This window comes from Dermacentor silvarum, chromosome 2 (genome assembly GCF_013339745.2).
Source record: "Dermacentor silvarum isolate Dsil-2018 chromosome 2, BIME_Dsil_1.4, whole genome shotgun sequence".
In the NCBI taxonomy this organism is placed as follows: domain Eukaryota; kingdom Metazoa; phylum Arthropoda; class Arachnida; order Ixodida; family Ixodidae; genus Dermacentor; species Dermacentor silvarum.
Window position 1 is genome coordinate 68,080,409 of NC_051155.1, and position 13,594 is coordinate 68,094,002.

Here is a 13,594-nt window from a genome sequence, read left to right on the forward strand (position 1 = left end):
TGAGAAGACAGCATTTCCACGAAACATTGTTATAGTAAAATAATCCTAGTGTCCTCTCAGGCGCACGTACTGAACGGAAAAGAACAAAAAAACATGGCCATAAAAATTTCAGGCCAGCCCGTCATGGTCTTTCAAATTCGTGAAATGGCTGTGTTTAGCAACGTGGTTACACCTTTATGACACTTATCATGCTTCCGAAATCGATGTTTATTTGTCATGTTTATGTCATGAAAGCTCTATATCTGTTGCGCTAATATGCTTCTACATATTTTCTATTTATTCTCGTTCGCTGGTCCAAGTGCTATCATACCTTTATTTTACTTGTTCTCATAATGAGGCTTTCGTTGAGTCATCAAATTCACAACGCTCAAATGCAGTTTGCGTGGTTTATTCTTTCTTTCTTTTTTTTGAATGTGGGTGGTAACCATTGCGTGTTTCTTGTCGGCTTCTCGTAAGAACGAAGCGAGATGTAACGCAGTGGCGAAAGCCGCTGCGGCCATGAAGACAGCAGCAGCAACAAAACAACAACAGGAAACGTGAGGTTCTAGTGTCAAGGAGGCCACACGTAAGCGCCGGCCATCTTGCGGCGGATAAATTGCAGTATAAAACGGTCGACCGTGCCGCAGTGCCTCAGTCACAACTTCGCAGTGCCTTCTACAGTACCGTGCACGCTTTGAGCAGGAGAAAACTGTAGTGGCACGTCTTGGAAGCAAGAGTCTGCAGATCTCTCCGCGCACATTTCAGTGTCCGAATAGGTTTAATCAAACTGCCAGTCATCATGTGTTCTGCTGGAGCTCTCCTCGCGCAGGTAAGTGCACTATAATCGAAATAATTTGCAATGCATATTGTGAAGAAGGGCGCACTAGCGTATTCAAGTTTTTTTTTTACTAATTCGTTCATTCAGAGAGCAGCGCGAATATGCGCAACCGTATACCGGCTGATTCAAATACATGATCGCAATTCCGGCCTATAGATCGTAGCGTCAAAGCGGAACAATATTTGACCTAGGTTGCTTGATAGTTGCTCTTATTAGATGATAGGGTTTTACGTGCCAAAACCACGATCTGATTATGAGGCACGCCGTAGTGGGGGACTCCAGAAATTTGGACCACCTGGGGTTCTTTAACCTGCACCTAAATCCAAGTACACGGGTGTTTTGACATTTCGCCACCATCGAAATGCGGCCGTAGTGGCCGGGATGATAGTTGCTCTTATAAGGGGGCATGCTACGGCACATGTATTTTCGCTGATTACAATGTATAACATAGTTTCTAGGGCTTCGAACCGATAGGCAGCAGCGCGTGTTTTCTTCGTCTGGTGCAGATCGCCGGATTGAGGCAACATCCTTCATCCCAATCGGTGACTAATGACAGGTCACCACTTCTCGCACATCCTTTTTTGGGCGAATATATTTGCTACGGTCAGCCAGAAGGAATGCGACGCCCTATAAGGCAAGCGTATTTTATCAATTACCAATGTACTTCAGGCCAGCAGTGGTACTGTTCATAAAAGGGAAGATAAAAGACCTATGCATTGCCGGAAGTACGAGCACCAGTGACGAGGTTATTTTACTAAGCATGGTAAAAGGTAGAGATCTCGAAGCAGTGGCCGATGCTATACGGGGCAAAAAAATCATGTATACCGCCCCTCTGTAATCCCCTAAACATAGACAGCGGGGGAGGGGCACCTGTACACTAAAATCGGAGTATAGTCAGTCTACAAAGACCCTTGCCAACAGCAGATTTGGCTAGAAGAGTGTCCGTACGCCACGTGGAAGATATCGAAAACAACTTCTGCAGATACGGTGGTGCCGGCTATACACCACCACAAATGCAACCACCCCACTATTATATCTGTGAATCACATTGTGGATAGTTTTACTACAGCGTATAGCAACGGCGCAGCAACTTCTGCCACCAAACCCATATAGCATGAAAGTTTTTATTACGATAGGAAATTATTGGACAATCCAGGACGATTACCTCTGTCGTTCTGGACGCCGCCGTGAGGTTCCGTATAAAGTCCAAGTGCGATAACATCGCGGCCGCGCGCCGTATGCTGTAGGTGCGAGGGAAAGCATGCAAGGGTGGTGAGCCGAGAAGAATGGATGCTCGGTGTGATGGCGTCTTCTCCAGCCCGCACGGTCGCAAGGCGGGTATGTTGCGCGCCCCTCTTTCGCCCTCGCAAGGAGGGAGTGGAGAGACGTGCGCGCCCTAATGGGGGGGCGCAAGGATGGTGGTTTTGGTGCGACGGCGTCTTCTCGCGCGCGCTAGACGCGCGAGTGTGGCGGGCAGGAAAGTTACGCGCCGACTTATCTCGCCCGCAAGGCTAGAGCGGGGAGAAGTGCGCGCGTGAGGAATCTGAGGAGGGGGAGGTAGGACGTAAAGGGGGACACAGCAGCGCGCGTCCCCGATTCAATTGTGGCGGCGCCTGCGCATGGCGTGGTTGAGCGCGGCCGTGAACGTCCTATCTTAGAGGTAATCTACGCTGGGTTTAAAGGCTAGCTGAAGGCTTAGTGTGCGCTGTGTTCGCGCGCCTAATTCGTTACAAAGGCGAACTCACTCGCTGCATCTGCCGCCCTTCATCACGCCAGCACTCTGACAGCAAGTGTCGGCGATCCTCGACTGAGATTTCTTCATGTTTGCTTGCGCGTTTGACACCGTGCATGTTAGTCAGCGAATGCTTATAGCAGCTTATGAAGCTGATAAACTACTAACCTTACTGGGTATCGCTGTTTAATAATTTGCTATCCCAATCAATGCTTCGCCTCTAGAGCGAGCCTGCGACTGTCGTTTTCTTTCTCGCGCGTGATCGTTACGTAATCCAAACTGCGAATCTGCGGGACAAAAGGGACATAGGGCTCTTCCGTGGGTACGTTGCTTTTGGCGTTCTACGCTAACGCACTCAAGGGTAGTCTTGGCAAAATCTTGGGAACATGGCAGCGCCCGTCGAAGTGTCACCTGCTTCGGATCTATTTTGTAGGCGTGTTTCACTGTTTCGGTCATTGGTTTCCAAATGAGCTTTGCACTTGCTGTAGATTTGTGCGCTTGGCAGCATGGTCTTATCGACCCTAGGTGTTCATTTCTTTATCTCTTTGCGATTATCGGCGCTGCGGGCTTAACAAAAGGGGAACTACATAAACTTCCAGATGGGTAACAGGGGCTGCGGTAAGCCGCACAGGGGCGCTATAACGTAAATTATTCCAAACTGTTTTGATTCCGACTCCTGACGTCAAATTTACGTAACGACCAACGCAAGCATCGGGCGATGACCAGAGCCGCTATTCTGGAAATTCCGCCATTTTCTTCAAAGCGTGACGTAGGCGCGACGCTTACAAAATGGCGCTGATGGCCCCGTTTTGCTTTCGTAACGTGACGCAAATTTGACGTTTCGCCTAAGAAACTGTAATGTAGACATTAAACCTAGTGTTATTGATAAAGGAAAACAGTTTTCCTCCCCAGTAAAAATAAAGCAGCTAGCTCAAAGCGTACGGTTATTCCATCAAAATTGTTTCTCGCTTTTGTCGTCTGCATGGGCACAAGCTGTCGTCTGCTTCATTAACTAGGATGCGTGTCCTCGGGGACACGCATCCTAGCTGGTGGGCGTCAATCATCATATATTGGCGCCCACGCGCTTGCTTTCTACCTTGAGACAACATACGCGACCTGCCAGTGATGATCAGCGCACGCTCTAGGCCGCGTTATTGCTATCTCGTGAAACGCAAGTGACTCAGCCCGACTCGTCTTGCTGAGAAGCGGCCGAATATCATCCATAGCGATGCGCGCGCCACAGGTATCCGCTTGCGCGACGCAAGCGCCGGCACTGCCATCTCTTGTGCACTTCGCTGCTTACTCGCACAGCGAGAGGAAACTTCAAGGCGCCGCCTTGCGCCCATTTCTTTTTATAAATTAAAAAGTCACCTTTGTCATAGCCTTTGATGACGCGAAAAGTGATTATTTATTGATTACAATACAAACACAGTAGTTACACGTGCAAAAAGTCGCAGAAAGTTTGCTAGTTTCAACCAATATTATTTCAAATAAACGTGTTTTTAATAAAAATGATGGTTCAGAACACAAATGCCAACAGTACCCGAGAGCGATACAAATGCTATGAGCTCGCGTTGTGAACAAAAGATTTCCATGGCCTCAAATGACAGGGAAAAAACGGCAATACGCGTGCCTCCTGACTGCTATTGCATACGGCCGCTCATTACCATAATTCACGCGCTCGTCGCACCACAAATTATGGCAGAACATCTCTGCAATAGCGGCCCCGCGCAACGTCACGCAACATCAAATTGACGTTTACAAACAGCCCTTCCTGTGACGCTCTTCACGGGATATTGCCTTAGCCAATCAACAAGCTGACATGCTGGCTATCTTGGAACTTCACTTCACTTCACTTAACTTTATTACCTTAAAGACCCCATTGGAGGGGTATTACATAAGGGGTGGTTAAAAAAATATAGACATTGGATAGAGGCGTTCATTTTGAGATATGTGATCACAGCTTCGGTAAAGGCAGATGGGCTTGTGATGGCTGCGATGGCGTGTGGAAGGCCGTTCCAGTGCCTTGATGCTCGAATAAAAAATGACTGCTTTAAAAGTGGTGGTCCGGACACGTGCGCGTGCCACTTGAAGCGGATGACCGGTGCGATGAGATATGTATGAAGGGGGCGTGATGTACGGTGTGTGATTTAGAGAGCTGTAAAAAAATGAACGGAAGAGAGAGAGGGTGGCAACCTGTCGATGGAAAGGAAGCGTTTCCAAGCCAGATTCCGCTTTGCATCGATGAAATGCTGATATCGTACGAATATGAAGAATGAATAAACCTAGTAGCACGATTTTGTACAGCCTCGAGTGCATTTATGATATAAATCTGATGCGGGTTCCAGATGGGAGATGCATACTCAAGTTTTGATCTTACAAATGATTTATAGGCCAACGCTTTTACTTGTTGTGAGGTATGATGTAAATGTCGCCTAAGAAATCCCAGTGATCTATTGGCTGATGAGATTATGTCAGTAGTGTGCAAGCGCCAGGACAGATCACTAGAGTGACACCAAGATATTTGAATGATTGGACTGATTCTATTGGAACATCAGCAATGGAATAGGTAAATGTGAGGGGGTTTCCGCAGCGAGTGAAAGACACGAGTTTACATTTGTTAGGATTTAGGTTCATTAGCCAGCGAGCGATTACACCATTCTTTACATTATTGAGATCGTTCTGGATGAATGTGTGGTCTAATGTGTTGGTAACTTTGCGGTAGATTACACAATCATCTGCAAACATACGAAAGTTGCATGATACCTGTGTTGGTAGATCATTAATGCAAATTAGAAAAAGAAGCGGTCCTAAGACGGATCCCGGTGGGACGCCTGATGTTACTCGGAGTCTGCTAGAAGAATGGTTATTAACGAAAACAAACTGAGAGCGGTTAGTCAGGAATGCTTCTATCCACTTTAGTACGTCGGGGTGTAAATTTAACTGAGATAATCTTAGCAGCAAATGTTTATGAGGAACTGTGTCAAATGCTTTTGCAAAATCTAGGAATATGGCATCAGTCTGAAGGTTACTGTCAAGGTTAGCATGCAGGTCGTGAAGGAAAATGGCCAACTGCGTTTCGCAGGAATAGCCTTTTCGAAATCCGTGCTGACAAGGGTGAAAAAAACAGATTGAGTCTAAGAAGTTCATGATATGCGAGTATATGACGTGTTCCATGATTTTGCAGGGGACACTAATTAATGATATCGGACTGATAATTTAATGGAGTTTCTCTATTGCCCGATTTGAAGACTGGAACGACCTTGCCCACTTTCCAGTCGGATGGTAAGGTGCCTGTAGAGAGTGACTGCGAAAACAACAAAGTTAGGTACACAGCAGATACATAATTAATATTTTTTAAGAGTTTGGAATTAACATAATCTACACCTGCTGACGATGAAAGCTTGACGTTATCAATTATCGAGGTGATTCCGTCTATCGAGAATATAATTGGTGGCATACACGCAGATACGTTAGTAGATGTGGGAAAATCTGGAGTCGAAGTCTCGTTAGTAAATACAGAGAAAAGGCTGCATTAAAAATGTCAGCACACTCGCTGTCGCTGACCATTCGCCATGTGCATTTAACACGCTGATCATGCGCGCCTCCCGAGGGTTTATTATTTGCCAAAATTGACGAGGGCTGTTTGCAAGCATTTTAGGCAGTTCATCGTGGAAAACGGAGAATTAAGCATTCCGTATAGCCCTCAGATAATCGTCTTCGGCCACAAAATATTTCCCCCAAGCAGAGGGGTGTCCGTTTAGTTTGGCTGAGCGGAAGAGACGTTTCTTTTTGTTTTCAAGTCGCTTAAGTGTTTTAGTGAACCATGGCTTGTTACGGTTTCCGCGGAACGTTATTCTCGGTGTGAACTTGTCAACGACATCACCTAGCTTGTTTTTAAATATTAACCAGTTTTCATTAGTAGAGCGCGTAGAACATAACCTCACGAACATAGGAAGAAATGCGCTCAGATCACTATTAATGGCATCATAATTGCCTTTATTGTACAGGCGGATTGTTTTGCTGACTAAATCGCGTCTTACGGGTTGAAACGAAAACGTGCGTGAATTACTTTGTGGTCGCTGATTTCAGGCTAGATATGCTATTGATGATAAGCTTTCCGGATTGCTGGTTAGGATGAGATCTAAGATGCTAGAAGTGCTCAGTGCAACGCGTGTAGGTTCTGATACAAGTTGAGTTAAATTGAAATTAAGGCAGAAATCCACAAAACCTCTGGCAGGCTCATTGCCCATAGTTATGGGGACGTCATTGCTCCAGTCTATTTGAGAAAAATTTAAATCACCAAAAAGGAGGACTTCTGCGTGCGGGTGTTGATTAGTAAGGTCACTCAAACTGTTATTAAGTCTAAATGTGAAATCTGAAATATTATTTGGAGGCCTGTAGCAAACACAGAGAATGATTGTATGGAAGGAAGTGTGAATAATTAGCCATAATACTTCAAGATCAGAAGCGATGTTTTTGGCTACGGAGCACGATAACTGCTGGTGCGCAGCAATCACTACACCGCCCCCTCCCCCCCGCATGCCTTTGCGATCCTTTCGATAGACATGAAATTCCGGTAGGTCAGCTAGTACTTCTGTATCTGTTATATCTTCTGTTAGCCAGGTTTCGGTTATCACCATTATATTACTGTTGGATGATAAAACAAGGTTGGAAAAAGCGTCACGTTTTGGAAGGAAACTGCGTGCGTTCGTAAAGATTACATACAATGATATGTTAGATTTGGGCTTAGCAGCGAAACGGATATTTTTACGACGGGGAAATTGCTATATTATTTCTTTGACAGATTGTGTTTGCTCATCGTAGACGTAGCCCTTATGGCCGATATGCAGTGTTTTGAATCGCAGAGAGAAAGGTAATGATTTGCTTTTAGCGAAAGTAACGAGACGCCTGCGAGCGTTTTGTACGGAACGAGAGAAATCCTCTCCAACGCTGAAGCTGGTTCCTTTGAACTTGCGGCGGTTAGAAAGAACCAATTCTTTCGTTTTATGGAAGGTGAATTTCGCTATGATAGGACGGTGGCGGGTAGTACCTGTGCGATGACTCTGACGATCTGCGCGCTCAATTTTTTTCGGCTCGATACAAATATTCAAATGATCGTGGCAGTGCTTGATGATAAGTTGCTCGGTCTGGGCAAACGCCTCTGATTACGTTGATTCAGGGAGGCCATAAAAAATTAGATTATTGCGTCGTGACTGGTTCTCGGCGTCATCAATACGCGTTTTAAGCCGGTGTACCACGGTGGCCACTTGAGCGGTACATGTTTTCACGGTTTCGAAGTCAGAGCGTAGGGAGACAAGATTTTGATAATGCCCCTCTAGATCAGTCATGCGCCTGCCCAGATCAGCAATAGCTTTGTCCGTCGACAATAAAAGAGTTTTCAGGTCTTGAACCTGACTGATTAATTGCGACTGTCCAGCAGACAAGTTCTTCAATTCAGCTAGTAAAGCATCAGAGTCCATGCCCGGGTTGCTTTCGACATCACCCGACATCATGAACAAAGCACGAATTACATGAGAACACTCAAGAGCGACAAGAATGCAGCAGTGCGGGCTCGGCAGCTGAAACAGGAAACGATTGCTAGACTTCTTAGAAAAAAGACTGCAAGCTTTACTAACCTGCATGACAAGAGTGAGAGGATTAGCGGTCTGCGTCTGTGCACAGCCGCCGAACCCACAAGGCGCCACCGGTATTGCCTGCTCTTTTATAGTTGCCGGGAGAGTTGATGTTGATGACGACAGGTTTGTCCACGCTGCATCGCGCACTACCGCCTTCGGTAGCGGTGTCATCGAAAACGCGGATCTGCCGCTCCCGACGAAATCCAGGGGCCGGAAGGTCGGTGCAAATCCAGAGGTGCGCATCAGGGATGGGTGACAGGCAATCCTGTCATGTACACCTGACCAAGCACGATATTGCAGCGGGACTGCCAGGGAAGCCGTCACTAAGGATGGAAGCAACAGGCGCACGAATGAGCGCTGAAACACCTGCATGACAAGAGTGAAAGGATTAGCGGTCTGCGTCTGTGCACAGCCGCCGAGCCCACCACATATTCGCGCCACCACATATTCGCGAAATTGCAGATGCATTGCACGGTTTCTGCACTCTACCGCCCACTTTCTTTTTAAAGCGCTAAAGTCGCAATAGACGTGCCAAGAACCACAAAAAAGTATTAGTCGATAAAATTTGCAGCTTCACGTCACGTTTCGTCATTCTGACGAAAACGCAAAATTGCATTTTGCAAAACTTCCATTTCCCGGCACAAATTTCAAAACACGTGACCTCCGGACACCCAATGAGACAGCCAGGACGGCGGATAATGGCGGGGGTGCAGCGGCCATGCGTGTTCAGAATAGAGCCCACGTAGCGTTGGCTTAACAAGAAAATCAAACACTCACCTCGTTTATAGGAGGTAATCTTTGTTCGCTTTCAAAACCAATAACGTTGTCTACACTCTGCGGTTTTTCTTATCTGATTGGCTGAAAAGAGGCGACGAGCACACTCTAGTGGAGAGGGTTTCGATGGGGCCGAGCCAGCAAACTAAATATAGATAACCGCATTAAGAGGATGGTGCCGGCTTCTCCGATTGGTCCGCTTCGCCTTACTTAAGCTTGCGGTGGCTGGTCGAAAATCGCGGCGGCGTGCAACGGAAGGAGAAGAATGCCGCTAAAACGGATCCTCAGCAAGGAAGAGTTGGCAGAGCTATGTCGCATGCATGCCGAAAGGGCTCGATAACATTTTACAGCCACGCAAGAAGGTTTATCATGCGCAAATAAATAGATACTCACCGGAAGGTGCGAGTCGCGAGGGCCTGAGCGATCGGTGGGCAGCCATCTTCTATTCCTTTCAGAACTGGGCTGTCTCTGGCTATTCAGAAAAATTTTCAGTTGTGTTCGGCATATTCGTCCATTTTTTTTCGCGTACACGTCACTTTGACGTGGTGAGTTTTCACGTTTTTTTCTATTTTTTTGAGGCCGCGTGACAGACAGACGAAGTAGGCGTAGCCAGAAAACATTGCACCACAAGCAGAGGGCTAATGGTGAAAAGGCGTCGAATCAGGAATGATTATTTTTCTTTTGTGCTGTTTAATCATGCATAATCAGTGTGTACACGTTATATCAGATGCGGAGCTATCGCGGTTTTCGTGACGTCGCGTGACAGGCAGGCGAAGTAAGGAATGGCCCGTAAGTGTTTTGACCAGTCGTCGAGGCTGATTGCAGAAATTGAAATCAAAACAGTTTGGAATCATTTTACGTTATAGCGCACAGGCCACGCTATTTTCGAGGAAGACTGCTACGTAATCTTGCTTGCATTTTTTTCTTTTCTATAGATGATGCCAAAACCCGCATCTGCTTATGATGCCTCTTCAGCGGATGGGTTTATCGGGGTAGACTTCATTTGCTGAAACACAGCGTGTCATGTGAAGGGTTGTCAAAAATTGGAATGTCCACCACAAGGCGAAGTGTCGTCGGCGCTTCGCGTGCCATGTGACAAACAAAGCGATACGTGATCGTTTTACATCAGCGAATCTTAAGTCACGACAGTTCGCCAGAGGACACCGAAACAAGGAACTGCAAGTGCAAAATAACGAAGCTACTGTGGCCACGGATTCGCATGACAGAATGACGCAGTCGTGAGACCAATGTCGAACGGTGGTGGATCATCCTTATATTTATGTGCATTTGAATCTGTTGCACCTTCTATTTATGTACATTACTATGGCTTACGCTCTTTCCGCTCACGTTAGATTTCCGCTTAGCTTGTTTAAATTCATGGTTTCCGCTTTATTTTGAAGCATGCCTAATGCTAACATTACGAGGACTGTTCTGCGAATTGTTTACAGGTACTCGGGGTTTCCATGGTTTCCATGACACTCGGTGGTGGTCAGTTTGGATTTGGCGGTGGATTTGGCAGCGGAGCTGGCAGTAGATTTGGTGGTGGACTTGGTGGCGCCTTTGGTGGCCCGGCATACGCCGGCACGTTCGCACGGCAAGAACAGTATTACGTAAGTACCTGCAGACCCATATCACATACAACATCGACGTTTCATAGTAGCGGTGAGCGCGCAAGCACTAGAAAAAGACGTGGGATATAGCCGTAGCTTCTACCGAAACCTGACATGCAATGCGTCGGATAAGTCATGAAGGTGGCTACAACACCGCTTGTGCGGTACCGCTTTTATTTGAACTATATCATGATATTTGTTCGCCCTTTCTGCAGGAATTCATGTGCCTTAGTTGCGTCAAAATCTAGTCCTCGCGCAAGAAGTTCTAATTACCTTTGTTGAATCAGCATTTAAGTATAAAAATATTGGAGGGCGTGAAACTATTTACTAGAACTTCAGTGTAAAATTGGGTGCCTGGTATTTCGTTAAAAAGTTACCACGAGTACCTGAAGCAGCGCCAAATAAAATAACAGACTTTCGAAGGGTGAAGCAGCAGTGCAAGTGATGAAACAACACCAGATACAATTGCACAGATAATACCGCCATGAGAATAAACCTGTGCGTGCACCCGTCACGTAAACTGACGCAACACCCCATGAGATATTGCTCTGTAAATTTCATTAAAATGACAAGTGTCGTCACATCTAAAGAAACAAACAAAAAATCTCCATGTCGACTGGCATAAATGCCATTCATGATCGCCCGAGCTCTGCTGCCTGCGATTACTCGTACTGTTGACATGTGAACGATTTGGCTGATGTTAGGAACTAATGCAACGTCGACGTGGTCCCGCAGTCTGATGAAGAGTTGCATGCCGCCGCACCAGCTGCAAGGTCTCAAAAGAGGAAAGCTTACTTTCCTAAAAGGCGGTTCATAACGGTCTAGCTTGCTAAATAATATGAGCAGTTGTTTGGCGACCAAGTGATCAGCTGTATTTTCACCACCTAGGCTTCGTGCCTGCCCTCATCGAACCATCGGTGCTAGTAATTTACTATTCGGAAAGAAAATATCAAGCATGATATGTTTTGCGTGAAATAGAGTTATCCTAAAAAAGTGCACGACATTCGTCAACGTGGCGATTCCTGATGTTGAATGGAAGCTCATTCGTATGTATAATAACACTTTTTTATTTTTGTGATCAAGCTGCAAGCTGAAAATATAAGTATATTTTCTACATTCAATACGTAGCTAATATATATTCAAAATCATTAATTATCCTGGGCTAAAACTAACTTCTGTTCGCCGCGATAGAAAGTTCTTAAAAAAATGTCAGCCCTTGCACTGGGGTGTAGATGGAAGACCAGCGAAGCTGTACTATGATGGGAATTATGTATTTCCAATTATGACTATTGAGATGTGATGGAGTAATTGGTTATTTGAACTATTATATAATGAGAAATATGCATGATCCGGTGGTTTTCATTTATTGAGTCACCACAGGGACCATGTCCTTATGATTGCTACGGTACACTGCCATAGTGTGCACGGAAAAGGTTGGCACGTCCTTCATAAACACATCACCGACGCCGCGCGCGTTCGGTATGAACGGGGGCAAAACGCCGCCGCCGTTGTCAACAGTTGTACGCGTTGTTTGTGTGACCACACACAACCGCTGTCAAAAACCCTGGCTACGTTACGGAACGGCTAAATGCCGTTGTCGACGCTGTTAGGGGAGAGGTGGGCGAGAGCCCAGAGAGAGTCCGGGGCACAGGCGGCAGAGTGCGGCAGGGCTGCGCGAGTGCGCCGCAGTGGGAGAGCAGGCGAGCACACGCACAGTTTAGTTTGCCTGGGAAGTCGCGGTTGCTCTCCGCCGTGCGTTCGCTCCCCGTGAAAGCACGCGTCCCTGGCCCTTGCGCGCTTTCACTCGCACATACAGCATACGGCAAATGAGAGTTTTTATTTTATTTCCAGACGCGACCATCGAAGAGTAAGCCCTTAACAGCTTCGCTATATATAAAAAAAGAGATGCATAGTGCCAGCAATGCCTTTAAGCTTGAAAAAAAGCATTTTTGAGCGGCTCGGCGCAGAAATGACACGTTAGATAGAAATGCTATTGTTAGTCACGTCATCTTCGTGCTAAAGCATATAAATATCGCACTCACACGCAATCTCTCAACGCAGCCACCGCAACCGTACAGCTTCGGCTACGACAACGTTGACCAGTACGGCACCAAGTCCTATCAGAAAGAACGGGGCGACGCCTCCAACACCAAGACGGGCATGTACGGCTACTCGGACGCCAACGGCATCTTCCGCCAGGTGAAGTACATCGCTGATGCTGGCGGATTCCGCGCAAAGATTGACACCAACGAGCCCGGAACCGCCCCTGGAGCCAGTGCCGACGCGGTCTACAATGCGAACCCTCTCCCCGCTGGCCCGCAGTACCGCATCATTGGTGGCTCCTCTCCCTACTCCTCTCGCTACACAAGCGCCTCCTCTTCTGGCCCTTGGTCTGGATAGTCAAGAGTGTGACGTGGGGAGCCGCTTGCTGAATAATTGCTCCGGCTTCGGACGCTGTTCCTTTCTCAAAGGAACAGGTGTGCCTACTGCTCTCAGAGGCTGGACGTTTCTTGTGCACAGTGTAGTTATGACTGTGTGCTGCCATCGGAAATAATCCAAAATGCGAATAAAAGCGTGCTTCAGGAGTCGTGAAACGCTTCTCGTCATTTTTTCGTGAAGATAGGGCATCTGGGCGCGAATTCACAATATCTTACGCTAGAATTGTTCGTAAGAAAGATTTTCAGCCAATCAGGATGTAAGACATTATTATCTAAGGTGGCCGGCCAATGGCAAAGAGTACTTACAAACGAAAATCTTTGTGAATCGGGCCAGTGATTCGGCACCCAGAAGCGTGCAGCAGCTCGTGACTTGCAACAACCGAAAACGGCGTAGGACATTCGTAGCTTCTCTGGACGATCTGTTTATTTTCGCCATTGCATTACGGTTTGTGCTTGCCCAGCTCATTGATTTAGGGCGCTGCTTCACAAGGACACGCAATTCGCATGAACGACCTGCTATAATTCGCGTTCTGCCAACTAAACTTTCTGCTTAACTTCAATTGAATTTTGTGCAATTTAAATCG

General features: G+C 46.7%; 1 protein-coding gene across 1 annotated transcript; it reads left to right on the plus strand.

The window, feature by feature from the left end:
- Positions 1-737: 737 nt before the first annotated feature.
- LOC119440128 (cuticle protein 10.9) lies at positions 738-13,018 on the plus strand. The gene is made up of 3 exons (XM_037705066.2): positions 738-808; positions 10,411-10,572; positions 12,634-13,018. Exons 1-3 carry the CDS (start codon positions 779-781, stop codon positions 12,970-12,972), a joined length of 531 nt encoding a protein of 176 aa, XP_037560994.2. The 5' UTR covers positions 738-778; the 3' UTR covers positions 12,973-13,018.
- The last annotated feature ends 576 nt before the right edge of the window (positions 13,019-13,594 follow it).

Coding starts and splice junctions, on each gene's coding strand:
- LOC119440128 (XM_037705066.2), top strand. CDS start 779: ATGTGTTCTGCTGGAGCTCTCCTCGCGCAG. Junction 809..10,410: donor CTGGAGCTCTCCTCGCGCAG/GTAAGTGCACTA, acceptor AATTGTTTACAG/GTACTCGGGGTTTCCATGGT. Junction 10,573..12,633: donor CACGGCAAGAACAGTATTAC/GTAAGTACCTGC, acceptor CTCTCAACGCAG/CCACCGCAACCGTACAGCTT.